This window comes from Colletotrichum karsti (genome assembly GCF_011947395.1).
Source record: "Colletotrichum karsti strain CkLH20 chromosome Unknown Scaffold23, whole genome shotgun sequence".
Taxonomy (NCBI): domain Eukaryota; kingdom Fungi; phylum Ascomycota; class Sordariomycetes; order Glomerellales; family Glomerellaceae; genus Colletotrichum; species Colletotrichum karsti.
In genome coordinates this window covers 202,416-227,023 of record NW_024065923.1, presented here as the reverse complement: position 1 = coordinate 227,023, position 24,608 = coordinate 202,416, and the positions used below count along the sequence as shown (strand labels likewise).

The 24,608-nt window shown below is 52.0% G+C and overlaps 7 protein-coding genes across 7 annotated transcripts; 1 reads left to right on the top strand and 6 right to left on the bottom strand.

Annotated features, from left to right (window-relative positions):
- Window positions 1–116: 116 nt before the first annotated feature.
- On the bottom strand, window positions 117–1,859 carry CkaCkLH20_07340 (uncharacterized protein; the record flags this gene model as incomplete). The annotated part of the gene is made up of 3 exons (XM_038890057.1): window positions 117–1,579; window positions 1,634–1,668; window positions 1,729–1,859. 3 exons carry the CDS (start codon window positions 1,857–1,859, stop codon window positions 117–119), a joined length of 1,629 nt encoding a protein of 542 aa, XP_038744535.1.
- Window positions 1,860–6,025: 4,166 nt separating this feature from the next.
- CkaCkLH20_07339 (uncharacterized protein) lies at window positions 6,026–7,396 on the bottom strand (the record flags this gene model as incomplete). Its single annotated transcript, XM_038890056.1, has 2 exons — window positions 6,026–6,863; window positions 6,933–7,396. The coding sequence occupies 2 exons, from the start codon at window positions 7,394–7,396 to the stop codon at window positions 6,026–6,028; spliced, it is 1,302 nt and encodes a 433-aa protein (XP_038744534.1).
- Window positions 7,397–12,640: 5,244 nt separating this feature from the next.
- On the bottom strand, window positions 12,641–13,713 carry CkaCkLH20_07338 (tol protein-like protein; the record flags this gene model as incomplete). The annotated part of the gene is made up of 2 exons (XM_038890055.1): window positions 12,641–12,923; window positions 12,992–13,713. The coding sequence occupies 2 exons, from the start codon at window positions 13,711–13,713 to the stop codon at window positions 12,641–12,643; spliced, it is 1,005 nt and encodes a 334-aa protein (XP_038744533.1).
- Window positions 13,714–14,852: 1,139 nt separating this feature from the next.
- CkaCkLH20_07337 (major facilitator superfamily transporter) lies at window positions 14,853–16,770 on the bottom strand (the record flags this gene model as incomplete). The annotated part of the gene is made up of 6 exons (XM_038890054.1): window positions 14,853–15,362; window positions 15,427–15,548; window positions 15,598–15,685; window positions 15,740–15,838; window positions 15,893–16,596; window positions 16,728–16,770. The coding sequence occupies 6 exons, from the start codon at window positions 16,768–16,770 to the stop codon at window positions 14,853–14,855; spliced, it is 1,566 nt and encodes a 521-aa protein (XP_038744532.1).
- A 1,993-nt stretch (window positions 16,771–18,763) lies between these two features.
- CkaCkLH20_07336 (uncharacterized protein) lies at window positions 18,764–20,211 on the top strand (the record flags this gene model as incomplete). Its single annotated transcript, XM_038890053.1, has 2 exons — window positions 18,764–18,990; window positions 19,044–20,211. The coding sequence occupies 2 exons, from the start codon at window positions 18,764–18,766 to the stop codon at window positions 20,209–20,211; spliced, it is 1,395 nt and encodes a 464-aa protein (XP_038744531.1).
- A 59-nt stretch (window positions 20,212–20,270) lies between these two features.
- On the bottom strand, window positions 20,271–22,261 carry CkaCkLH20_07335 (putative GMC oxidoreductase; the record flags this gene model as incomplete). The annotated part of the gene is made up of 4 exons (XM_038890052.1): window positions 20,271–21,090; window positions 21,146–21,888; window positions 21,936–22,122; window positions 22,179–22,261. The coding sequence occupies 4 exons, from the start codon at window positions 22,259–22,261 to the stop codon at window positions 20,271–20,273; spliced, it is 1,833 nt and encodes a 610-aa protein (XP_038744530.1).
- A 994-nt stretch (window positions 22,262–23,255) lies between these two features.
- CkaCkLH20_07334 (uncharacterized protein) lies at window positions 23,256–23,810 on the bottom strand (the record flags this gene model as incomplete). The annotated part of the gene is made up of 5 exons (XM_038890051.1): window positions 23,256–23,388; window positions 23,438–23,528; window positions 23,588–23,617; window positions 23,674–23,700; window positions 23,753–23,810. 5 exons carry the CDS (start codon window positions 23,808–23,810, stop codon window positions 23,256–23,258), a joined length of 339 nt encoding a protein of 112 aa, XP_038744529.1.
- Between the last annotated feature and the right edge of the window lie 798 nt (window positions 23,811–24,608).

Below are 24,608 nucleotides of genomic sequence, written 5' to 3'. Positions count from 1 at the left end.
AACACCTCTTACCTACTCAAATTCATGTCTGGTGCACCCTACAACCCAGTCTCCAATATGGCACATACACAATCCTTACTCTATACCGTCGCTGAAATGCCAGCACCAAAATGCAGCTATAGGAGGTCAAATCTCTCTCTCAAAGATCGAAGGTCATCGCATCGAGATATCTCAGGCAACCTGGGTTGGGATGGAGGGTATGCGTCCGGTTCGCAAGGAACAGCAAAGTTGTACGGACCATCTACGTCACCTGTAGGATCACCAGTCTCTGAGGGGTGGTGGATAGGCCACAACAGCACTTGGCTAGGATAGACTCGGCCATATTGCAGTTGATCGTCAAGGTCAGCAAAGTGGGCAACGCTGTGCTCGGCTTCGTTAGACTCTTCGACGAGTACACCGTCTTCGCCGTATACGTTTTCGTGCGAGGGCTGCGCAATTTCGTAGACAAGTGAATCAATGTCGATTTGCCGCTGTGGGCAGGGAGTCTCGTGTGGCTCGCTGGCACGGGGTGTGCCGCGGACCGTCTCCGATAAAGCCTCCTGGAAGCTTGTGGTAGACATGGAGCTCTCGTTATGACTGAAGATCAAGCTGTGGTCAAGGAGAGGATTGCGAGAAGGGAGAACAGGTGCGTTGTCAACGGGACAGAGCTCGAGGCCTGTTGAACTTTCTTTTGCGCTCATCAGGTGTAGGCAATGAGTCATGAGACCATCATTGGCCTCCTTAGGGGCTGACAACTTGAGGTGCTCATCATCGACGTAGATGGAGAATTCCTGGTTTGAGAAGGGATAGGCCTCCCCCAAATCAGTGCGCTTTGTGGCTTTCTTAGGATATGCGCATTGTCCAAAGAAGGAACCAGAGTTGTGCGCTCCAAGAGTCCATTCGGCCCATCGCAAATCAGCTTGTCTTCTGGCCTGCTGTGTTTGTTCAGCCTCCAAGGGCGCCATGTTTTCTTTGTCGTACTGTTCGTTTTGGATGTGACAGCGCACTGCAGCTTTGTTGGAGGCCTTTGATTTATTGTTGTTAAGACAAAGAGGCGCAGGCATAGCAGAGATGTGCAGTATGGACTCCTCAGTGATGTCCGTGAGTGTGGTCTTCTCAAAGTTCAGCACGGTGGTGGTGTCCCTTTTGGGATGCATTAACGCAGGGCTGGCTGGAGGATCAGGAGTAGGGCCACGGTTGCTCGTTTTCAGAATTCTCAAAGGCTTGGGCTTTGCTGATACACAGTAGAGAGTGTTGCCTCGAAGGCATAGCGGCTCTGGAATGGCAGAAATGTTGGAAAGGATGCTGTCGCAGAAAGATTCGGAAGGTGTCCTAGAAGAGAATACAAGCTGAGACGTGTTCAGCAGGGCGTCGATTTTGCGAGTGATGCTGTCCATTATGACAGAGACTTTGTTTTGGTTTTGGGTCTCATCAGTTGACGAATCTGAGTTGCAAAAGATTTGCAATCCATTTTCGGAAAGGCCGTGATAGAATTGCGCCGGATCCAGGTAGTCTTCAACGCCAGATGACGATTCCAGGGAGACGAGGAGCTGAGGCAGCTGCGCAATCTCATTCTCGTTGGGTGTTGTCTGATTCCATGCTTTTGGAGAACCGTTAGCAAGTTTCGATGTTTTCTCAGGACAGATCAGCCTACAAGGGCGGCCCAAACTTTTGCGAGGGACCTCGGGGCTTTCTGTTGAACCTCTGCCATCAGGCTCCGACAAATCTGACGAGTCCTAGTCGCCATACATGTCGATGATCTGATCCAGAGTGGACTGCGAGGCATTGCCATCGGAATACTCAGCAGAAGACTTGTCCAAAGTATTGCGAGATTGCGTCGACATCTTGTCCAACCGAGGTGACGCCGACAACGCCTTCATATGATCGATGAAAAAGGTCATTGAGAAGCTGTAATAGAGCCAGGGTCTGCGAAGAACACCTTTGGCTGCACCTCGCGAGAGAAGAGAAATCTCAGTTCGCAGGCAGGGCATCGAATCTGCGTGTTTACTCGACGCGGCGCCTTGGACGCGAGATAGCTTGGATGGCACCATCTATCCAATCACTGCTGGTATGCGCTGCGTTTCCGGAATCCGCTCTCTTGCGTGTCTCGTGACTCGTCTGGGCAAAGAATCAGCACCAACGTTGATGTTAGTTGCAAGGATTTGCAAGCTTGCCTTCGTATGAGGAAAGGAAAGAGTGCAGGAGTAGATGAAGACTTGGCTTACCGCTCGTGGGAGGATGAAGAAGACCCTGGCAATTGGAATGTATCCCTTCTCAGGGGCAAAGGCAATAGGAGTGCTGGCCCGGTTCTCAAGAAATCTCGGATAAGGATTTCAAAGCCGAAAATGGACGCTCAAAGTGCAAGTTGATGAAGGGGAGAAGAAAGTTGAGGAGGTAGCGCGAGTGAAAGAGGTAAGATGCCGAGGCTTAGTTGCGGTGGAAGGAAGGAGGCAAAATGGCAGGAGCTAAGGCTGGGAGGACTTGGTAGCCTGGGGCACACACGTCAGTCTCCATGGAGACGGCAGTCAACGATGCCCACCAGTTCGCGGAAACAGTCCAGACCACAGCATCGTGCGGGGCGTCTATGAAATTAATGACAATATAGTTGCAAAATCTGAAGTCTCTTCGAAGATTTTACTCTTAACATTATAAGCAGCGGCAGGAAGGTTTGAGGCCTCGAATGAGCTTGATAAGTGATGTGTTTGAAGTACCTTAGTTAATCTCTCGTTCAGTTTACGGCCGTTGAGATCGGACTCGAAGCTGAGGAGCAGTTTATGGAAAGCATTGCGCCGTAGGTAAGAGAGCAAACATCAACATGGAATCACTCATATCGGAGATATTGCGGGCCAGATTTTGCAGTAAAGCTGATTTCTAGATCAACTGGCGTCTTTATCACAAAAGCAAGCGTGCAGTTTGGTAGAGGCTGGCATTGGGCTATCTTACAAGAGGTAAAATGTTATTGTTGCCACTTCCATCGTCAGAAAGCGTGATTGCACACAACAAGTCGAGTCGACTCAGAATCGACGTCCTGCGCCCAATAATTACCCAAGTCGTTCTTAAGCAGTCCAAACCGGACAACACGACAAAGAAAACGCAAATAAAGAATACAGAAATGGCAAAACACACAGCTGTCTTTGCACTCTATCCACCTCGGACACAACTCGACCATAAAATCCAAACGTTGCAATTTGCCCTTATGCAATGAATTCTCGTTGAAAGCAGCTATGACTCTGTCTAGGAAAGAAGACTTCTTCTCTGAGACAACGCGGCACATCAGTAGACGATACAATGGACTCGTATGAAGATACTATGACCTACCAAGGCTTCAAAAGCGCCAAAGAGAGCCAAGGGTCGCGGCAGATATCTCCAGCTTCAGGCCAATGATTCCTCAAGGCAGTTTGTGGGCTGGTGAGATACCCATGATACATGCAGAAATGTCGTGGTGTCGAGAAGATCGCCGAATTCATCCCCAGACTCAGAAGTTCAGGTCTCAATTATTGCCAGGGCTTGTCTTCTCATCAACGCAACACTTCCGAAAACAAATAACCCCCAGTCTCAAAGAATTAGTTCGGCCAGAGAATCAGGAAGCAAGTGACTTGGGTCTTATAGGATCACAGATTCAAATGTGACTCTGCGACTAGTCGGGGCATCCGGAAGCGAACCAAGGATCTGGGCAGTGCTTACGTCTGAGCCTAGAGGAAACGGCGTTTTATTCTCCATGTCGGTCGTACGAATGCATTCCGGGATGTCCAGCCACGTAACCTTCTGGAGTGTGCAGCCTTTTGCAGCCTCTTCGTCGGTCTTAGTGTCACTGTACTCTCTCATGTCTTCGTGAAACAGCTGGATAAGCTCTTGGTTGGCATATTAGTCGTAGGTCAAGACATTTTCGTGCATCTTTTCGCACCATAGAACTTCATCGTCACCGAGCTTTGAGCAATCGAGATCGAGTTCGGGATCATCATCGAGATGAGTCTCGCCGTGCTTCATCAAGGCGAGTTCTACTTCGGTCTCTTCTTCCTCGCCATACTCGGTGGTCGCCAGATAAATTCGAGGAGAAGGAGGCTTTGGAGTGCCTACGAAGAGTACGGTAATATCGTCGGTGTCATCGTGGGGGTATTCGTCCAACATCAGAGAAGAGTCCGGAGATGAAGAGTCCGTCGCGTCAGGTGTAATCGTAAGCTCGCGAAGAGTAAGATTTGATCCCGTACCCATCCCGTCATGCTCAGGCATAGGCTCAAACAATGACTCCTAGTCATTGTCTTCGTCATCCTGAGGTGTCCAACTGAGCGTTGTGGAAGGTATGATGTAATCCAGCCTGGCGCATTCGTTGCGAATGATGTCTCTCTGTTCATGTTTCTGCCTCGTAGCTTGAGAGCTTGCAGCTGCAGATTTGCAGGGGGCTGAAGACTGAAGGCGGATGGACCTCTGAAGGTAGTTTTGACAATCGAACTGGACAAGTTTCATGAGAAGTCCGAGGCCGATTCGGGTTGCCGAAGAGGCAGGTATGATTAGACCATTGAAAGGAGTTGTTGTGGCACCAGAACCGTGCCCCAGCTCAGCCCGATTGCAGAAGGGGTATTGGCCTTGCGCCTTGAGTGCAGCTAGCAATGGGCTTGCTTGAGTTTCTCCTGGAGTCAGTCTTCGAGTTAGAAACGAGACGCAACACCACCAAATGGGCATCTGCGGATTGGAAGACTCACCTTGCTCATCCCGGCCAGGTACATCGACCAAGGCTTTCGGATGAAGCTCAGCCATAGCGAGTAGATGTGAGTCACACCGCCGTAGTATTTGTGAGGAGGAGACGCGTAGTGGATGGTGAGTTTACCGAGGACGGTACTGTGACTGACACGGTTGATCGCGCTGCGCCAATGAAGCCTGGGGCGATCGCAGCAAACCGCCACAGGTAGGCAGAGATAAGAAGAAGATATCGACGGTGTCTTGGATAACCCCAAACTCAAGAGTCTCGTCGCGGTGGTTTTGGGAAGGCGGGAAGTTACAATCTTGTGCGGTAACCTGCGTAACAGCAGAGGCTGGAGAGTCTGTTGAGAAGAAGTTCGGCGACCGTTGGTGGGGTTGCCGATGGATTGGTTGTAAGCGGTTCGCGAGGCGCGCCGGCGTGCCTCACCTCAGGCAGCAATAATCAGTTTTGGAAGTCCTTCTAATTTCTCTTCAAGATTAGTTCTATCTTGATGGTTCGGGATAATAATGTCCCCTGTGCTACATTCATTCAGGCTACAGCCTGACGGTGTCTCACTAGGCTTCCTGGTCGGTTAGATATCATTTGGTGCACCAGAAACTCCGAACAGCAAGAACTCGGCGTAGAAGAGAAAGCATAAACTTACGAGGCTTCTAGGGTCTCGATTGCAATTACAAGACGCCGCGAAGCAAGTTCCACTTCACGCTTTGCTCGCACTAGTTTCATCACGAACTGCAAGTAAGCTGATGACAATGTTGACGTTCAGTTTATTGGCAAAATATTGTTCCGTTAAGAACCAAGTCATCCTATGAGTTGAGAAAAGGCCTTACAAGTAGAGTCGCCAGCTATAGTTGCTGAGGTTCATTGTCCGTCTCTCATGTCATCATCAATCATCCGTCCATCCTTCCATAGTCCAGACCGCGATACCGAAAGCACAACACACGTCTACTAATCTGACGGCATATCATGCTCAAAAACCAGAGCAAAATCACCAAATGCAAAACAACTTCAGTATAGCAGGTCTTCGGCATAACAAGCAAAACAAGCGACTCCAGTGAGCGAACCCGGATAGGTCCACCACTACGCAATACGCACTCCCTTCATGATCGTCATACTCGTCCAATCAAACTTTTCCAAATGCTCCGACGCAGTCGTGCCTACGAGGCTTGGGACCAAAAAGCGAGCGTTGAATCGAAGGCGACAGAATACCCGTAAATCGCACCAGTCAGAGAGCCAAATAAAACACGGCTCAGGCCGGTTACAGAATGATGGCGCTCCGTGGACCGTCACAAAAGTAGGGCCCTTGAAGACACACACAGTAGAAATCTCATGCAAGAAAGAAAAATAGATTCATTTGGCCCAATCGAAATTGTCTTCGTCTTCGTCGGACTGGCCCAGCCAGGGGGAGGCCAGATGCTCGTCGTCATTCGGAACAGAAGCCGGATTTCTGGTCTTCGTCTTCTGGAAGAGTGACTTCAATGACTGCAGCAAAGTCCCAAATGCACCTCTGCCGGGGTCGGACAAGAAGGGCTTGTTCTTCTGGCGGGTGATCTTCTTGTATTTTCCATCTTCGTAGTTACTAAACAGAAGGTCGCGAGCGAACTTGTTAGAAGTCGCAAAGTTGACACCTTCTACCTTGGGAAGGTCTTGATAGATCTGCTGGACGACGCTTCGCTCGGAGTAGGCCGCATACGTGACAATGTTGTCGTGCGCCCTCTCCATCCAGGCGTCGCCGTCAGTGTCAAGGTAAGAGACGTTGCCATCGCCATGGTTGTCTTCGAAGTCCTTGTACATTGCGAGTTTTGCCTCAGTTTCCAGAAGCTGATCGAGCTCGGCGCCTCTCACTCCGGCCTGGTCAAAAGAAGGGAAAGTGACAAGCATGGGCTCGTCATCGTTGCAGGTGGAGCTGGCACACGACACCTGAGAGATGGAGACCGATCTAATGCGGTGTCTCCGGGCAGGCTTGGTCCGGTGCCCGTCGTCCTGGTAGCGCTCAGAAAGGCAGCCGATCCTGTTCTTCTTCTTGAGAACGCGACTGCTGGTCCGGCTCTGGCCCGACGAGGACGCTGAAGAGTTGTTGGTTGCGGAAGACGCGGCGCGACTGCGTCCCTGGCAACCGCTGGGCGTGATGATGTCGATAGGTCGATAAGTGATGGACCTGGAAGCGAGGGGAAAGGCGCGGATGGACCTGTTGCCCGCGACGCGTGAGAACTAGTCAGCGTCTTGGACAGCGGCTTTGGCGACCGGCTTGGTGGACGAGTTGGCGGCTTTGGCCTCGTTGTAGCCCAATGGGATCGAAGAGACAGGGGCCGAGGGGGTCGAAGATGTCGAGGGGGTTGAGGGGGTAAGAGGGGACAAAGTGGTCGACATGGTAGAAGGAGTCGAAGGCCGCTTCATTTTGTGCGGGTGAGCAGTGATGACAATGGGTTCGTGGCTCGCAACAACCTTCCCGTCCTGCGAGTCCAACTCGATTACCGAGGCCAAGGGCTTGGAACGAGCTGCAGCCTTGGCGAGAAGGCTAGGCTTCTTATAGAGCCTTTTGATGGATGAGCGGACGCTGCGAGGCGTTTTGCCTTTGTGTTGAGCCGCGACGGCCGGGTCTTGGGCGGTTCTGTCAAATTTGACGACGCCGTCTTTGAGGTAAGGGATGATCATTCCGTCAGCGGTCGTGTCCTTAGAGGCCTCCGCCAGGAAGCTGACAACGCGCTTGAAGAAACCCATGTTGAGATCTGGATACTAATCAGTATTCTTTCCATACACGATGCAAGTTGCAACGACGCGTCAGAGGCCGATGGCAACGATAGCAACGATGGCAAAGATCGAGCAGGGAATGAGGGTATCATACTGGTATGAAGACACGCGTCTTTCGGTTAAGATGATCAGCAAGATTCGCGATAGTCGCGTGGTTGTGGTGCGCGATCGGCAGTCACGCTTTAGAGCGCGAAAGAGATGAATTGCAGTCTCCAGAGATAATAGAGGCAGGCGTGCGCAGCAAGCAGTAAGTAGAATGATTGGGAAGAATGAAAAGAATCCGCGATTAATCCACGCCCGCTGCAAGAAGTTGGTAGTCGGGGGGATGATGTAACGATGTATGTAGGTGTGGTGTTGACGGTTGTTGTGGGATGGGGAAGGTGAAGTTGTAGATGTGACAGGTTGTGTGATGGGAAGTAAAAAGGTGAAGGGTTGTACTTTCCTTCGACGCAAGATAAAATGCCCCGAAGCCCCACTTTGTCTGAACAATGGATTGTACTGTTTCGACACAATGTGAGTTGGAACAATGGGTTGATGCCTGACAAGGGCTTCATTGTCCGTTGCCTGAGTTACCAGTCTCGCCGGCCGCCGTCTGGTCATGATGTCCAAACCGTTTGGCCTCAATTTCAAGGAAGCCATGATGAAAGGGTTTGGTATTTCTTCTGGGTTAATTCAGTACATTACCAAGCAATACCTGTCTATTTCCTTAAATGTCCATATTCGCAACTTCATGAAGGCGTATACATGTATCAGTGGCTAGAAGAACCTGATTTCGAAATCTATGCTGCATCTACATGTAGCTGTCAGTAGCAGTAGCGCCTATACATCCATTTTCTTCCATTCTTTCCGCTCTTCTGGGTTCAACATTGGCCGGTCCAGGAGATGATGGTGTCTTTTCCAGCAGGCGTGGGGTTTCTCCCGCAATGAATACGACTTCTGAGCCGTAGATTTTATGACGACAGATGTGACTTCTTGTCCAAGTCCTGCATCGCCTGTAGCGAGGGCATGTTACACCCTGCCTTATCTTACAGGCTCGGCGAGGTTCTCGCGAAGCTAGAGTCCGCCGAGGTCGTGCTTGTCTACGCTACTGGCAACCTTGATACACCTGAAATGAGACCTCAGGGCGAGGGGGAGAGAGTGGCTAGAAGACTTTGAGGACTCGAGGGACCCATTTGACAATGAAGACGACTTTAACTATGGACCCAACTTCGACACGATCGATGGCTATCCGGCCTTATTTGACATCTCGTCGCCGCCTGCCCCCAAATGGATGAATGATATATATTTAACAGATAGCGTCTTCGTCGTGGACGCCACTGACAAACAAGGGGGCTTCGCGGTAGACCTCAACTGCGTTGGGAGATGGGTACATGTACGCACCTTTGCACCCGGTTGGGGGATCCTCAGCGCGTATGGATAGGAGTTTTATGCAGCTAAGTGTACATCTACATAAAGTATGCACAAGTTCGCCTTTAACATTCTTCCTCATGATAATAGGATTCGTGACATCGCGGACGTGCCCACTCACCTATCGTCCGGTGATTCTGCCACCTCCGGCGAATTGCGGGGTTGCTCCTACAGTAGCATTACCTAGGATCAATTCAGCAGGTCAACTCAACTTCATCCAGTTTGCGGGGTGACAGGGGCAAACCTACGAATACTGTGTCGTTGCCAAGACGCATCAACCCCATATGCCAAGATTCCCATTGATACGATATCGGAGTGTAGCAGTTGACCTTGAGCGACATGGGATGCTACTTAAAGCCTTAAAGTGTTATTCGTTGGTTATTGTTGCATCAAGCCTCGTGTTCTTTTGCTGGGAAGGCGGCACAAGTAGCTTGAAAATCGCAGCGATGCAATCTTTATTGAAACCCGCAGTCGCCTTTCTCGCGTCAAGCACTCTATTGCACTTGGGTGTCAACTGCCAAGAGATAGCGGACGAGGTCTTTGCTGCCATCGATTCCCGAAACGATGGCCTTAGAACACTCAACACCGAGGTATAACCTGTTTCATCAGCACACGGCGATTTCAAATAATCTTGTGTGTTCTGTGGCAATTTCCTAACAGTGTCGTCAAGATTTGGGAGAATCCCGAGATCGGGTATCAAGAAGTCCACGCGCATCAGGTTCTCACCGACTACCTCGAAGAGCAAGGATTCAAAGTCACTCGCAGCGCCTACAACCTGAGCACCGCTTTCAGAGCCGAGTTTTCCAACGGTGAAGGACGTGCCGTTTCGTTCAACTCTGAGTTTGACGCTCTTCCGGGCTTGGGACATGCTTGCGGGCATAATCTCATCGCTACTGTCGGTGTTGCGGCGGCTATTGGCGTGAAGGAGGCACTGGAAAATCAGAACGTGAAAGGCTCGGTGGTGTAAGTACGCCTACCTTCCGATTGCGATTGTGGTCTAACATGAAATCTGTAGTCTACTGGGCACTCCTGCAGAGGAAGGTGGCGGCGGTAAGGTGAAGTTACTTGAGGCCGGCGCATACGATGGACTTGACTGCAGCTTGATGGCCCACCCAGGGAATTCCGATTATGCTGCCTGGGGTAGAACTTTGGCTTCTTGGAGGGGCAACGTCTCTTGGACTGGAGGCAAGTCAACTAGAACAAGCTCGTCTTGGCAACATTTGCTTACCGTGACTCCATGATAGTTGCCGCACACGCGGCCGCAGCCCCATGGGCCGGTCAAAACGCTCTGGACGGCTTTGTCGCTGCTTACCAGATGGCTGGGCTGTTTCGCCAACAACTTCAACCTTCTGACAGAATTCATCATGTCGTCACAAAGGGATGGTCCGTGGCAAATATTATCCCGGACTACATTGAAAGCCAATGGGGCGTGAGAGGAAACACCAGGCAAGTACAACGTCGCAGGTTCATGCTTTCAAGACTTGCAGCTGACCAGGTGTTAGACCGCGACGTGACGTGGTTCTTGACCAAGTCCAGTCTATCCTGTACGCGTCCGGGAACGGAACGAACACTACTGTGGAGATTAGTCCTTTCCAGGACTACTGGGACCAGAACCCCAGTTTCCAACTAGCGAACACTTTTTACCGTCATCAGATGAAGTATCTCGACCCAGCCAACGACCCGGAAACGGCCAACTTCACCGTATCCTCTCCTGAAGAGTCACGACGAGATGGAGGAGCCTCCGCGTCATCTGACCAGGTACGTACCTACGGCGCGTTCTCTGATCGAGTTACTTATTGAGTTCTAATAAACAGGGTAACGTTTCCTGGTTCCTTCCGGCTATTCAAGTTGGCTTCCCTGTTGGTGAAGGTGCTCCGGTACATAACGCTGGTTTCCGAGAGCTCGCCGGAACGGTGCGTTTGCGCTCTATTTGCCCTAGCGATACGCATATGCGGGATGGCTGATAAATATTCAGGACTTTGCGCACGAATCGGCCATACAGACCGCCAAGATTCTAGCACTAACTGGTCTCGAGGTATTGCAGAATGAGACCTATGCGGAGGCAATGTGGGAGGAGTGGAGAACTATGATCGAAGAGGTTTCTGTCTCTGTATAGGCTATAGGAAAAGTGGCATAAGATAGAACCCGGACTCATCAAAGTTGATTAGTACGGTATGACATGAGAACGAGGCTAGAACCAAAGTCTGGTTGTTCAGAGAAGCCCACAGATACGGGACGAAGAGAGCTGGTGTCAACCCCCCTGAATGTGCACGAAGCCTGAGTTTGAGCGTTCGAATCGCTTGGGAATCAGTCACCACCAACAGAAACAGTATTCTAACTAGAGCGACCGAGGCTCCCCTGCCTCTACGCAATGCCGGTCTCGCTGCCCAGTGCGATCAAACCATGAGTCACGTTTGCATGCTCCCACCCGACCTGACTGATCTCAGCAATATTGATGCGGTACGCGACTCCATCGGGTCTGCGTGCAACTTGCAACGCAACCCGTTTCTTCTCAAACCCTGGAGGTGCCGTGTTTTCTGCAATGACTACAAATTCGTACTCTCCGCTCTCACTCGCACCAGCAGCAAAGTTTTCTTTGCATCGCCCAGTTTCGCCAACTACCCTGCCATCAGGGTCAATTATATGCTGAATGTAGTGTTCGTGTCGATCGTTTTCAAGCGGGTTCCAGCCGGGTTGCCAAAGAACCGACTTGATGGTTTCGGTCACCCGAAAACGCACCGAGTCAGCCCAGAAAAACAGGATTTGGTCCTCCGCTGTTTTATCGAGTATCTCAGCCGTCAACGCAGGGTAGTGATCCTTGATCATACTGATGGAAACGGCAGAGCTTCCACGTGGGGCAGGCATGTGTATTTTGGGGTGGTCCATGAACAAAAGGCGGACTTGAACCAGTCTCAAAGAAACTATGCCTTTCAAAACTTCGCGTCTCAAAACGTAGCACGAAATCACGGGGTCTAGCCTATTTCTTTGGTCAGTGAGTTTAGATTACAAGCCCACTGGTAAAACTTACCCAGCTTCAACATGGCGATCTTCAATTGTCAGTCCAATAGACCCTTTCCAGCCTATCCAAGACCAGCTGGGGAATGGAACCTGTTCCTTGAGGGATGTTATCGGCAGAGTAGTTGGTCCAAATCGCCTTGTCACACCCCCCGAGCTTGGTTCCCAGCATAAGCCGAGTTCAAATCTTGAGGCTGGAAGACCCCAGAGAAACTTTTCGCCCGACATATCCTGTGCCTGTTGAATGATAGCCGAGAAGGCATCGTAGGCATCCCCTTCCCCAGTAAGATTTCTGTTTGAATAATCAAGAGCAAGACGATGCAGTTTGTGCCACATCTGCTCACTGTCTGTCTCGGCGGCGTACCGGTCTCTGTATGCTGAATTGAGATAGGATTCGGAACCTGACAAGTTGAACCATGAAACCACACCAGATGCCTCCGAGTTAGTCTCCTCGCTCCAGTGTGACTCGCAACACGCCCAGGTGATTTGTTCCTCGAGGAACGTAATACTCCTGTGTGTGACGGCTCGTTCTTGTAGCGTCCAACCTCTCGTTGACCATTTCGTGTCTGAGGTGAAATTCTCAAATCGGTTTGACGTATGATTCAACGTGGACAAGAGTGATATTTTGTCATCGGACCCAGGTAGTCGTATCGTTACTTCCTTTTGTGTCCGGCCACGGGGAGTCGAAATACCAGGCAACCCTGCCCGGGCATCCTTTCCGCTTGCAGCAATGATGGTCAGCAAGGCGCTGGCGTATACGTCGGCCATTTTGCCGATCTGTGCTGCTTGATCCTACTTGCTATTCTGAATGATACATAGTGCATCAACCCATATGTACTGAGTTCCCATGGCGGTTGTGAAATGGCAGGCGTCCTGGATTGTTTGAGAGACCTGGCCCCGAAGCGCGCCGTCTTTGAGCAGGTTGTTGTAGTTCTCCTCCTCTAACATTATTCCCTGATGTTCCTTAGAACCCCAAACATAGCTTAAAGCCATGTAGTTTAAGTTCTTGAGTTGTACATTTTTCTTCTCCACAACGGCCATCTTATGAACATCAATGAGGCGGAACACAGGCATACTTAGTGACGCTGGTGTCAGTATTCATCAACCATTGGGTGAGCTGTCGCAACTGATGTAGAAGCTTACCTGGAGCTTTTGTGTTGATGCCTGTCTTGAGCAGAGCCACATGATGTGGTATGATTTTCTCTGCAGTATTTGACCCATTGAATAGGAAGGCTTGTGTCCACCATGCCTGGTCTCTTTCTTCCGGCAAAGAGGACGTCTCCTGGTTCATCATGGACCTTCCCGAAGAAGTTTTCCACATTGGAGGAAGCCGGCTGTCGTTCGGCATCATATGTCTGGAAGCAGTGGAATATTCGCTTCCACGAATTCTCCTTGAAACCCACACGTCCAGGCTTCAATCCACCCATGTTACCTTGGCTGACAGGAATGAAGCAGATTGCCAACCGTCTCATGATAAACTCCGGATGCTTCTCCCCAGGCTGGGCCCCTTCCCATACAGTGCCTTGTGGAGGTTGCAAAGCCCCGGCGATATCACATGTAGCATAGCATAAGGGGTCCTCCAACCCAGCATCGGCCAATTTCCTTAGCTCATCTTCGTACTGGGACAAGACCTCTGTGATAGCTTCGCAAAAGGCGCAGGTGGCCACTGAGGTATGAATTCGGCTCGTACGCCCCAAGGTCCAACTCGGGTCGCCATCGATGGGCTGGCCAAACTTGAGAGGGAATCGATCCTCAGTGGGCCTTTCGCCAGCGTTGAGAGACTTGATCTCGGCCGCTGTGGGATTTCTGAGGTAGCTGAAGTCGATCAGCGAGCAGTACTCGCAGAGCATGTTGCTAGACGCCATTTTCATCGACGTTTCGAGATAATACAAAGTTTACTGATATTTGGTTTACTTGTGCGGAGAGATTTGCAGAAGTAATCAGGCTGGACGCCAAGCAGGCTGTGAGCGATATTTGGGTCAGGCAACCGCTGCGAATTCCACGAATCAACATCCTGTTGGTAATCTGAAGTGGACACATGATGCCACTCGCTTGACACGCAGCCTGATGTATCGCATGTGTAACATGCGCCGGGATCGGAAGATCAGGAATATAGTCAGCAAAGCTCCATTGTTTCTTAAAATATGTAACTGAAAGCGAGAACAAGTTAACTACATGAATCCCCCTGAATAGTCCTACAACGAGGCACATAAGTACTATCAACCTCACACTGTTCCATTCTTTAGATCTTATGATGAGGAAATCCAGGCCCAAAATAGTGTTCAGTCCGAACTAGTGATCGTTAACTTTGACTGAAGAACACCTTATCAAGCATGACATGGTTCTTAAAATCTTAGAGCTAATTAGGCCGTCCTAAAATGAACATTTTGAGAGCTTGACAGCTAGGATACTGCTAACTTTTAGTGCGTATGCTTATTTTGAGGCGGGGAGAGGGAGCAGAGCATCTTATTCTCTATAATGCAGAACATGTTATTCATCAATGCGGGAAAATAATTAAGTGTCCGCATACCACGGCTACAGGAATATGAGTTATGACTTCACCTAGCTATTTGAGATGAATCACTAACAATATGATGTAGTTGAACTGTACTTTGTGTCTCTAGGGGGGAACGCAAGCGGTGGTCATTTGTAGCTTGTTGAGGCCCAGGAGCCACCAACAACCCAGACAGCAGGACGGGGATGCGATACAGACGCAAGACATCAAAGCTTGTGCGGCTCCTCGCAGATCTATCCGGAAGGTGACAATCACCAATCGGGATGTAACACGGTCTTCAGACGAATGCCATGCATCCTGATGTACCCGATCGAAGCTGTCACCGCCCGCGTCATAATTTGAGCAAGGGACACAGAGATCTCTTCACCCCTCATTCGACTGCATTTGAACGGCGATCTTCTCTGCTATTAATAAAACGGGCTGCACGTCTGTGTCGGCTTGATAACATCATTTGGGTATCAAAAAAGTATACGTAAGAGTGGTGCTAATTTACTCGACGGGTGGGACTACAGCAGCATTTGATCCTTCCTCGTCCCTCTCAGTTTTCGTCTTATTCTTTTCTTTCTTGAACAAGTACGCCACTGTACCAGTGATTATAGCCTGTCCAACGAAAGCACAAGTTGAGAAAATGAAACCCTTCCTGAACTTGGGCGCATCTACCTGCGGGTACGTCAACAGCGGAACCCAGGCGTTAAAGGCATAGCCGAGAGAGTTCATGATGCCGATGACGATGGCGCGCTCTTCGGCGTCGGATCCGCAGATCTCGTTGGCCCAACTCATACTCAGCGGCCCGTAAGGTACCGAGGCACGCTGCAGTAGGAAGGCGAACCACTTGAGCCCGACTGGGATGTTCCAGATGGCCAAGAGGAGTGCGGCAAAACCGCCGAGGAAGGTGGAGATGGACATGATACTCGCGCGGTGGCGGATGGCGTCCGAGATGATGGCGAAGGAGACTGTGAGCACCAGCTGTATTGCGGAAGCGGCTGTAGGAATGATGTTCTGGAAAGAGATCAGCATCAAGATACATTGTGGCGAATTGACAAGAATGGGTGGGTTGACTTACAATCTTCTCCACTGATTCACCTCGGGACTTGAGCCATAGCGAAAAGGGGTTGACACTGCTTGAGGGGCCCAGATTGATGAAGATGATGTACAAGATCGTCAGATAGTACACGTGCCATCGCCCTGATACGTATTAGTGGGCTGAAAGCTTCGCGAGTCGCGCTGTTCTCACCAAAAATACGCTTGAAAGCTGAGCGGCCCAGCTTCGTTCGGGGTGCTCGGCCAACGGCATTCATTCTATTCCGTGCCATTTCGCGTTCCTGATTTCGGGTTAGAAATTGTCGCCGATGAGCTGAGAAGGAGGTGGCACAAACTTTCTCATTCAGGTAGAATGCCCTGGTGTTTTCAGGGAGATCCGGAATGAGGAAGTAACCGGCAAGGCAGATGGGTAGACTAATGATGCCATCCATGATCTAATCAATCGTCAGCTCCAGTCACATGTCGAAGTAGTTATCAGAAACACTCACGAAAAGCCACTTCCAGCCAGCGAGACCGTGGACCCCGTTTAAGCCCTTGTATACTCCGGCTTGTAGATAGCCCGAGAACATTGACGCTGCCGCCGAAGACGCGTGGAATATGCAGGCCCGCTTGCCTAGTTCGGAGGGCTTGTACCATGAGCCCAAGATGGTGTGGGCTGCTGGGTAGAAGATACTCTCGGCGAGACCAACGAAGAAGCGGATGGCAATCACATGGTTTGAAGTCTTCGCCGCCGCCAGACAAAACGTCAAGACGGTCCACAGCAGCTCGCATGACGGGACCCAGATAGACGGGCGCACCTTCGTCAGCACGATCTGCGAGGGAATCTGACCGACGACGTAGCCCACTGTCCATGCCGTATCGATCAGGTTAATTTCGTTGCCATTCATGGCGAGGTCCTCTTTCATCCCGCTCACAAAGGCGTTGCTGATGTTGGTCTGGTCGAGATTCTTGATGAAATAACCGAAGCTCAGCATGGTGACGAGGAAGACGTCGAGTTTCTGGATGAACATGCGTTCTTCGTGAGACCGACCAGGCTCGTAGTCCCAGATGTAAGACCACCATGGCGCCTTCTCCTTGTCGTGTGTCGCCGTCGCCGTCGCCGAGGTGCGGTCTGAAAAGGACTCGTCCACCGCCAGCCCCTTGGGGGACTCGCCCTCGTGCTCGGACGGCATGTCGAGCAGGGGCGTCACTTCTGAAGGACCCAGCGCGTTAACGTGAAAGAATGGCCGGAAGAGTTGTCGCGATTGAGAACTGGATCAGGACAACCGGATGGTGTATCCTGAAGAATTCATGCTCTACCAAGCAACTTTAAGGGGTCCATACCGAAATTTATGTAGCCGGTGTCGGGTTCCGATAACCTGGCCATCGCGCAAGAGCTTAGGAGACCTGGGTACGACATCAGAGATAGCGGGAGAGTGGTTGTCGAGGCTGATAGTGGGTTTGCAACGGGTCCGACGTTGAATGATGTGCTGCGACGCGGTGTTGATTCGCTCTACGTTGGCGTGGGGTGTGTCGCCATCGCGGGGTTCGCTGTCGTGATTCGACCACAGCGACTCGACACCTCCCTGTCCGCCGCTATTTGGGCTCACCCGTAACGAGAACCCCCATGATATTAAGCCTCTGAGACATTGAAGTGGGTCGATTCTCGCTGTGAAGATGATGAGAATTGGTAATCCGATTTCTTTACCGTGCAGTGTTGATAATCAGCCCAAAGCCGGGGTTGGGATGAACATCCGTAACCCAATCGGACGAAAGCTGATAGTGGGCGATACCAGTCACGTCATTCACGGTTAGTATTTCTGGTCGAGTACTTGAACAATAGCAACGACAAAGGATAGTAAGCGCAATGATAAAACTACCAGCGGCGAGGATAACAATGGAGGTAGCGAAGGCAATAATAGAGTCAACAAAGGCAATGATACAGGTGGCGAGGAGTATTTGCAAGGAAAACAGTGATCGTGGAGGACTGAATCTCGGATCAAGCTTTCCTTTCTGGGGGCTTAGGGTCGGCGCAGCGCCGCATGGCGGAGCAGTCAGAGAGTCCGGGGCCCCGCGATTGCTGGTATCCGCTTCGGTGTGGATCCGGTGCCGACCGCGGCCCCACTGTTCCCGGTTCCGGTACCAAATCCGGAGAATCATCCTTTTTAGCCGCACCGACCCGGCCGTGTCTGTAGGCGCTGTTCTTACCTCTGACTGACTACTTCTTTCTCGGGGACCATTACCCCTTACGATGATAGCCTCAACTGTGCAAGCATGTGCCGCTCTGGTGTTGTCTTCAGTCAATCGATTTCCAAGCGACTGCTTCTAATTCTGGTCCCGGTGTGGCCGCGATGACATTTGTCAACCCATCGGGCTGTGAGACTTCATCGCACAACAAATGAAGGTGTGAGTCTTCTAAATCGTCGGAGATTTTGGCTTACGGGTGCTGTACCATCGCGTTTGGCAGGTGGACTCGTGCAGCCAGGCACACTCTGAGGCGTCGAACCCTGGCCGCAGAATTCTTCGAAATAGGGCTGGATGCCCACCCTCTCGAGCTCACTCATTTGCCTTTCCTAACTCTCTTCACTGCTTGAAACTTCGCTGTTAGGAACCAAGCTTTCAGAGGCTCATCCACGGGTATGCAGCCGCTCGTACCAGACGCGCGGTCTAGGCACTAGAAACCCACTCAGCCCTGCGCAGGCACCCACGCAAAGCGCATCCTCCGTCAGCTTCGCCCACCCCAGCAGCATGAATCCAGCCAAGGGCAGCTTGCGGCAGCGGCCGCTCTCTTAGCGCGGTATCTTAGCGTTGGGACTTTGGTCGATATTACAACACCACCGACTTTCACCTCGAGTCTGGATGGAAAATATGCAGCACTCGTGTAGGCAGAAGGCGACCGGGGGTGCTAATTGTGGGTATCAAACTAACTCGTCAGAGGCACGGCGAGAGATTCTAGTCTAGTGTGAAGATGATGGTTACTGGGATCGGCCGCCGCAATTGATGGTATTTTTTGAGATCTGGGGAAGCCCAATGAGGCGGTTCGATGATGCATGCCTGCTTCAGCCCCATTTGCAGACGTTGTAAGGTATGTTGACCCCCTGCTAGCTGGTATTCGGAGAATCGCTGCCCACATCGCGAACATCACTATGCTAGAAGTAGGGTTTTGAGCTTATGTTCACCGTTGTGTGAGTGACGAGGGTTACGGAAAGTCGGAACAGCGTCTGCTATTCAAAATGTATATAAACTAGAGTTGACCCGTTGATCAGGGAAGAAAAGAATGTACTCATCTCATCATCTTCAGCAGCATCCATCTGGTTTACCTCGTTCACTCTTGTTTTATATTTTCCTATCATCTTGAGATCACATTTGCCAGCACAAGAATGAGATTCAATACCGTCTCGGGCGCTGTGGCCCTCATGGCGCTGAGCCATTCAGTAGCCGCCGACCCATTGAGCATCAAACTGCACAACCGTCGCGCAACTCCTTCCAAACCAAGGGCCATGTCGAAGCGATCTTCATCCGGCTCTGTCCAGCTGACAAACTGGTTCGAGAACTTCGACCTCCAGTGGTACGGCGAAGTCGAAGTCGGAACCCCTCCTCAAAAATTGTAAGCATCCCTCCCCCAGTCCTTCATAACATCATCAACTAACACACGCCTAGCACAGTGACCTTCGACACCGGCTCAACAGACCTCATCATCCCCGCCACGAACTGCACAACCTGCGCCTCCCACCTCGCCCTCTTCAACTCCTCCACTTCGTCCACCTTCTCCTCCCTCCCGGGCTACAACGTCACCACGGCCTTCGGCACCGGCGGCAAGTCCGTCCCCTACGCCGTCGCCCAGCCCGCCAACGGCAACGTCGTGACCGACAGCGTGACCATCGCCGGCCACACCGTCGCCAACCAGACCTTCCTCCTCTGCGAGACCTACGCCGAGGCCTTCAACGAGATGCCCATCGACGGCATCTTCGGCCTCGGACCCCCCGGCTTCTCCCACTTCTCCGAGGCCACCAACGCCTCCTTCTCGACCTGGTTCTGGTCCCTCGTTCAGAACGGCGATGTGCCGGAACCCCTGTTCTCCATCTTCCTCAACTCGGGCGAGGGCAGCGCGCCGGGTGAGCTTACTCTCGGAGGCGTGAACAAGGACCGCTACGAGGGCGAGATCGCCAACGTCGACTTCAACATGACCGTCGTCGCCCTCGGGAAGGAGTGGTTCATCGACTCGCCCGAGTTCTACGTCAACGGCAAGACGGTCACCGACTCGTCCAACGACGGCGCGGCCTTCCCTGCCGGCGTGTCTCTGCTCGATACCGGTACTGCGTTCCTGCAGACTCCGGATTACCAGACCGCCAAGGACATCTACGCCGCCATCAGCAGCGATATCACGCAGATCGACGAGTTGGGTGTCTGGGGTGCTCCATGCGACGTGGTTGAGAAGCTCGAGCCGGAGTTGACGTTCACTATCGGGTCCGGATCCCAGGCGTTGAACTTGACTGTGCCTAAGGGGGCGTTCAACCTGGGAGAGTACCCCGGCCACGAGGGTATCTGCCAGACGCTGTTTCTGAACCCTGTTGCGCCCATCAGCGAGCTTGCGTCTATTTGGGTTCTGGGTGGTCCGTTGTTGAAGGGGTACTACACCGTTTGGAACGGAACGAACCCTGAACAGTTGCAGTTTGGTGTTGCGAAGTTGAAGGCAAATGCTACGAGCGGAGGCAATGGTACTGCGAGCCCGACTCCAACCTCGGCGCCGGTAAGCGGTGGTGTGATGCTTGGGCCTGCTGGAGTGATAGTTGCGGCGGGACTTGCTGTCTTTACCTTGGTTCTCTAGTCGGTGGCTTTTCTCCCGAGCTGCCTACATAGAGACTCACATAATACCTGGATTAGTTACTACTTACTACCTCCCTTAATAATATCTGCTGCTCTCTCCGCCACTGCATAAACAAGAGACTGAATATTGGCTCTCGGGATCAATGGAAAGACACTGGCGTCAACAACCCGCAAGTTCCTCACACCGTAGACTCTGAACTTCTCATCGACAACTCCTTCCTTGTCCTTCGGCATCATCGCACAAGTACCGCACGGGTGATACTCGCTCTGTAGCCCACCTCGCACCCACTCCTCGACATTCTCCGGAGTGAGTTCGTAATACCCAGGTTGAAAAGCGGTTCCATCCTTCTGAAGCAGATCGCTAAGCGGCTTGGTTCGTGCAACAACCTGCAGTTGAAGGGCGATGGCCTTCAGAAGTTGGACGTCGATCGGATTCGTCAGATAGCGGGGGTCGATCTTCGGATGCACGGTCGGGTCGGCAGACTGGATGTGAATACTTCCCCTCGACAAGGGATGCTCAAGGACGCCGAGGAGAGTGAGGAAGTTCCCGGGCGAGCCCGCGGAGAAGAGCTTGGTTGTGTCGGCTTGAAATTGCGGCGACATGCCACCTTCGAAGGCGAGTTGCTGACAAACGGCCTCTGACTTTAGGTCGCGTAGGATGATGCGGTACTGTTCGGGAAGGCCCGAACCATGAGTCTTCAAAGCCGGGGCGTTGAGGTCCAAGGTAGAGACGACCTGCTTGAGCGATAGCAGAGATGCACTAGCGCTGGTCGATGAGAGTCGGCCTGTTTTGTTTTGGAGGTATAGGTCGAGCTGTTCTTGGAAGTATGATGCATTGTTGAAGTCCTCGACGGTCTCGATGCCAGGCTGGGTTGCGAATCTAGAAGATGTGAGCAATCCGTCTTCTTGATGCAAGTTTGTTTTCAAAAGCCTACCCGAGAGGTACGTAAACGTGGTCTTGGAGGTTTTCGCCCACGTTGGGGTTGTCGACGAGACTCTCTATGCCGTGTTTCCGCAGCAGGACTTTGTTGCCTATGCCAGATAACTCGAGCAACTGGGGCGAGGCGATGGACCCCGCAGAGAGAATGACCTCTCTCGCGGCGATTGCTTCGTGCGTTGCATTATCTTTGGTCCATCGCACACCAGTTGCCGAGACCCCATGTCGGTTCCTCCTCAGCAGCACCTTTCTTACGAATGCTCTGGTAACGACCTTGAGATTCGGGCGCTGACGGATTGGACCCAGATACGCGTTCGCAGCGTAGCGCCTCGTAGCTCCGGCGATGTTGAGGGTATGGATGTAGCCACCCAAAGCAAGTCCATCTCGGGGGTCACCCTCGACACCCAGTCCAAGATTCTCGAGGGTTCGAGGCCAGGCCTGGGTAAGAGAGCTATACAGCGCTGGGAACTCGGTGCCAATGGGTCCAGTTTTGCCGTGAGCGCCTGGGTCAACGTATTCAAGGCGGAGGTCGGCGGTCTGCTGTTTCGATGGAGCCACGAAAGACTCGGACTTGCGGAAGTATGGCGTGAGCGCATCCCACGACCAGTCTTTGTTGCCCAGCTCGCCCCAATTGTCGATGTCCTGGCGAGACGGATGCGTCCAGACCATGAAGTTCATGGCGCTGGAGCCTCCCAGCTGTTTACCTCGGACGTGAGCCACAACCGTATTGTTGGCAGCAGACTAGAGCTATCAATTGATGAGACCGATTGGCTGCGGGAGAGGTTTACCTGAGGGACGGTCTTGTAGTCCCAGTCGTACTCGGGATCACCGTACATGACAGGGAAGAGACCCGGCGCAAGAACATTCAGGTCGTCTGAATGATCGCCGCCAGCCTCGAGAACCAGGACCGTCACGCTGGGGTCCTCGGTGAGTCGATTGGCGACGGTGAGACCCGCGGTGCCACCGCCCACGACGCTGGGTCATTGTTAGGATGCAATCATGATAAAGGGCCAGAACAGTTTCTTTCTCACATGTAATCGAAAGTTTCTGCCATGGTTTTGGCTACAAAGACGCCGCTTAGAGCCACTGCCTGAAAGTAATGAGTCCAAATCATGATTGAATGATGTACGAAGAGATATGAAGGAAAGCCTGAGTTGCATAGTTGCTATCGCATAGGAGGGGTGACATCGGCCTTTATGTACAATGACGAAAATGGCCGGATGTGAGCGAAATTCGTCAAGCGCTGCAAGAGCTGAGATTCTGGACAGAACGTCAGTCATTGACTACTTGCTATCCACCAACAAGCTTCTTTTTCCAGTCGGTCATGTTTGTTGGGGGCGAATACGCAGAGTTCTGATGTAGCGCAGCGCAAGGTCCAAAGCAAAATTGGCCTGAGACATGATAATCGATGCTGCTATCGAGACCAGGCTAGACGAGAAGTGCTAAACCAGGGGTCGAGTATACTTTCGGACGTAGGTAAGAAAAGAAATGATCGAAAAGTCTAGCGAGGCCTGATCGTTCAGAATGGGGTTTTCTCGAAATTCTGGATAGTTGGCAGTGCGGTGAGTGCATGCCGACGAGATCGCCAGGATCTCGAAACATGTAACTTGCAAGTAAATCAATTGCCATCGCGGCCTGGACTGATGTTGCGGCTAATCAAAGGGCGCTGGCAGGTGCTGACAGTGATATCAGGTTGTAAGAATATCCACAGTCCCGCCTAATCTCTGGCGCATGTGCGAGCGGGTTGTCTTCCGACAAACCGGCAACGCTCAACGCTCGTCACCGGATTCAAACGTCAAACCATCGTCTTCCAGGGGGTGAATAACGGCTCCTGCAGGACCGTTTCGGAAGCGTAGAGGCTTAAGCCCATAGCCCTTTGGCTTGAGCTAGCTAATTCCAGGTGTGCAGCGGGACTTCGACCGAATTTTACTTCCAGACACTTGCGGAGTTGGGTTTGAAGAGATGCAACTTTTCTCGTGTAGTCGTGATATGCCCAGAACACCTATTATACAAATATTTGGTTGATGCCGGTGTTCAAGCATCATATCCTCTCCCCTGCTACGCTCCTACATGATGATATACAGTCGTTCGATTCGATACGTCTCGGCTTATTGCTGGCGCTTCGCGAAGTCGGAACCGGGGCCGTAGACGAGCACAGGTCTTCGCTGCATGTTGCGGTAGGCGGCTTCGGCGATAGGGGAGGAATCGGATCGAATAACACTGCCGATGGACATGAAGAATCTAGACAAAGTCAGCACCGTCGAGCAACGCAAGATGAGGTTCCCTTTACCCAAAGGTAGCTCCGGAACCAGCCATGTACTGTCCCAGAGTTCTCATGATGCCGTTGGGGCCTGCGCCGTAGCGCATGATGTTGACAGAGCCTGTGGAGTCGCATGTGGTTAGTCCAGAGAATGCGACAGAGGCGCAAGAGGCCGCATACCGAAAACGAAGCCCATGACAGCTCCGACAGCTATAACAACGTCAGTCGTATGTCCATTGTTGTTAGTGAACAAGTCGGGAACATACTGCCACCCATCATGGCACCCATCTTAACTGCGAAAGGTCAGCTCCAGCTCCAAAAGGTCGGCAGGGCAAGAGATCATACGCTTGTCGGCGACAGACGGGCCCATGGCGCCGGCGTGCTGCGAAGGGACGGGAGGCATTTCGATTGAGGTTCGGGTTCGGTCAGAGTAGAAGAAGTAGGAAAAAAGGTCGCGAAAGTCGAGCTTTCTTGCTTGCTCAACCTCGAAGTGGTACGTTTTGGTGATGGTCAGGATTGCGGGCAATGGTGGGCTGGAGAAGCTCTTCCAATTTGCTGCGGCTACTGCAAATGCCCTGCAGCCTCCCGGCGCCCACCCAAGCTTTGGACGAATCCTATCCGGGGTACGGTAGTTCTTCGGCAAATACGATGAGGTGGGACGCGCTCTTATTGGAGGGTGGATATCGACATCGATGTCACGGTCACCAGACGCACAGGCCACTGCGAACCAGAAATTCTTCCAGCTGGCCACTCAGGTCGGGTGGTCACTGTCACTGTGAGTGCGGTAGCACGGTGCCAAATGCCCCCGTCGTAGCGAATGACATCAGCGCCTTCTGTGATGAAAGAGGGTCACGTGGGCCGAGTTTGTTCCGCCAGCGCCCACTGCAAGCGCGCAGTGGGTCCCCTTTTACGGCTAGGGAATGAGGTCAGCCCAACACAAGGAAAGAGTGACTGTTCTGGAGGGAATGACCAGCCGTAAATGCCCGGTCCATCAGATTAGCAAACAAGCAAACATCCGTTCCCTCCGCCTCTCCTTCGACTTTTTTTTTATTGCTGCAGAACCCACAGGTTGCATGAACATCAACGGTCGCGCGGGGGCCGTGCGGTGCTGAAATCAGAGGAGTGCTTTACTGAGCATTCCACTCCCATGTCGGCTCCGGCGCGTGTTTCCGAGCGCTGTTTGGTCCGTTCACGAGTCCCC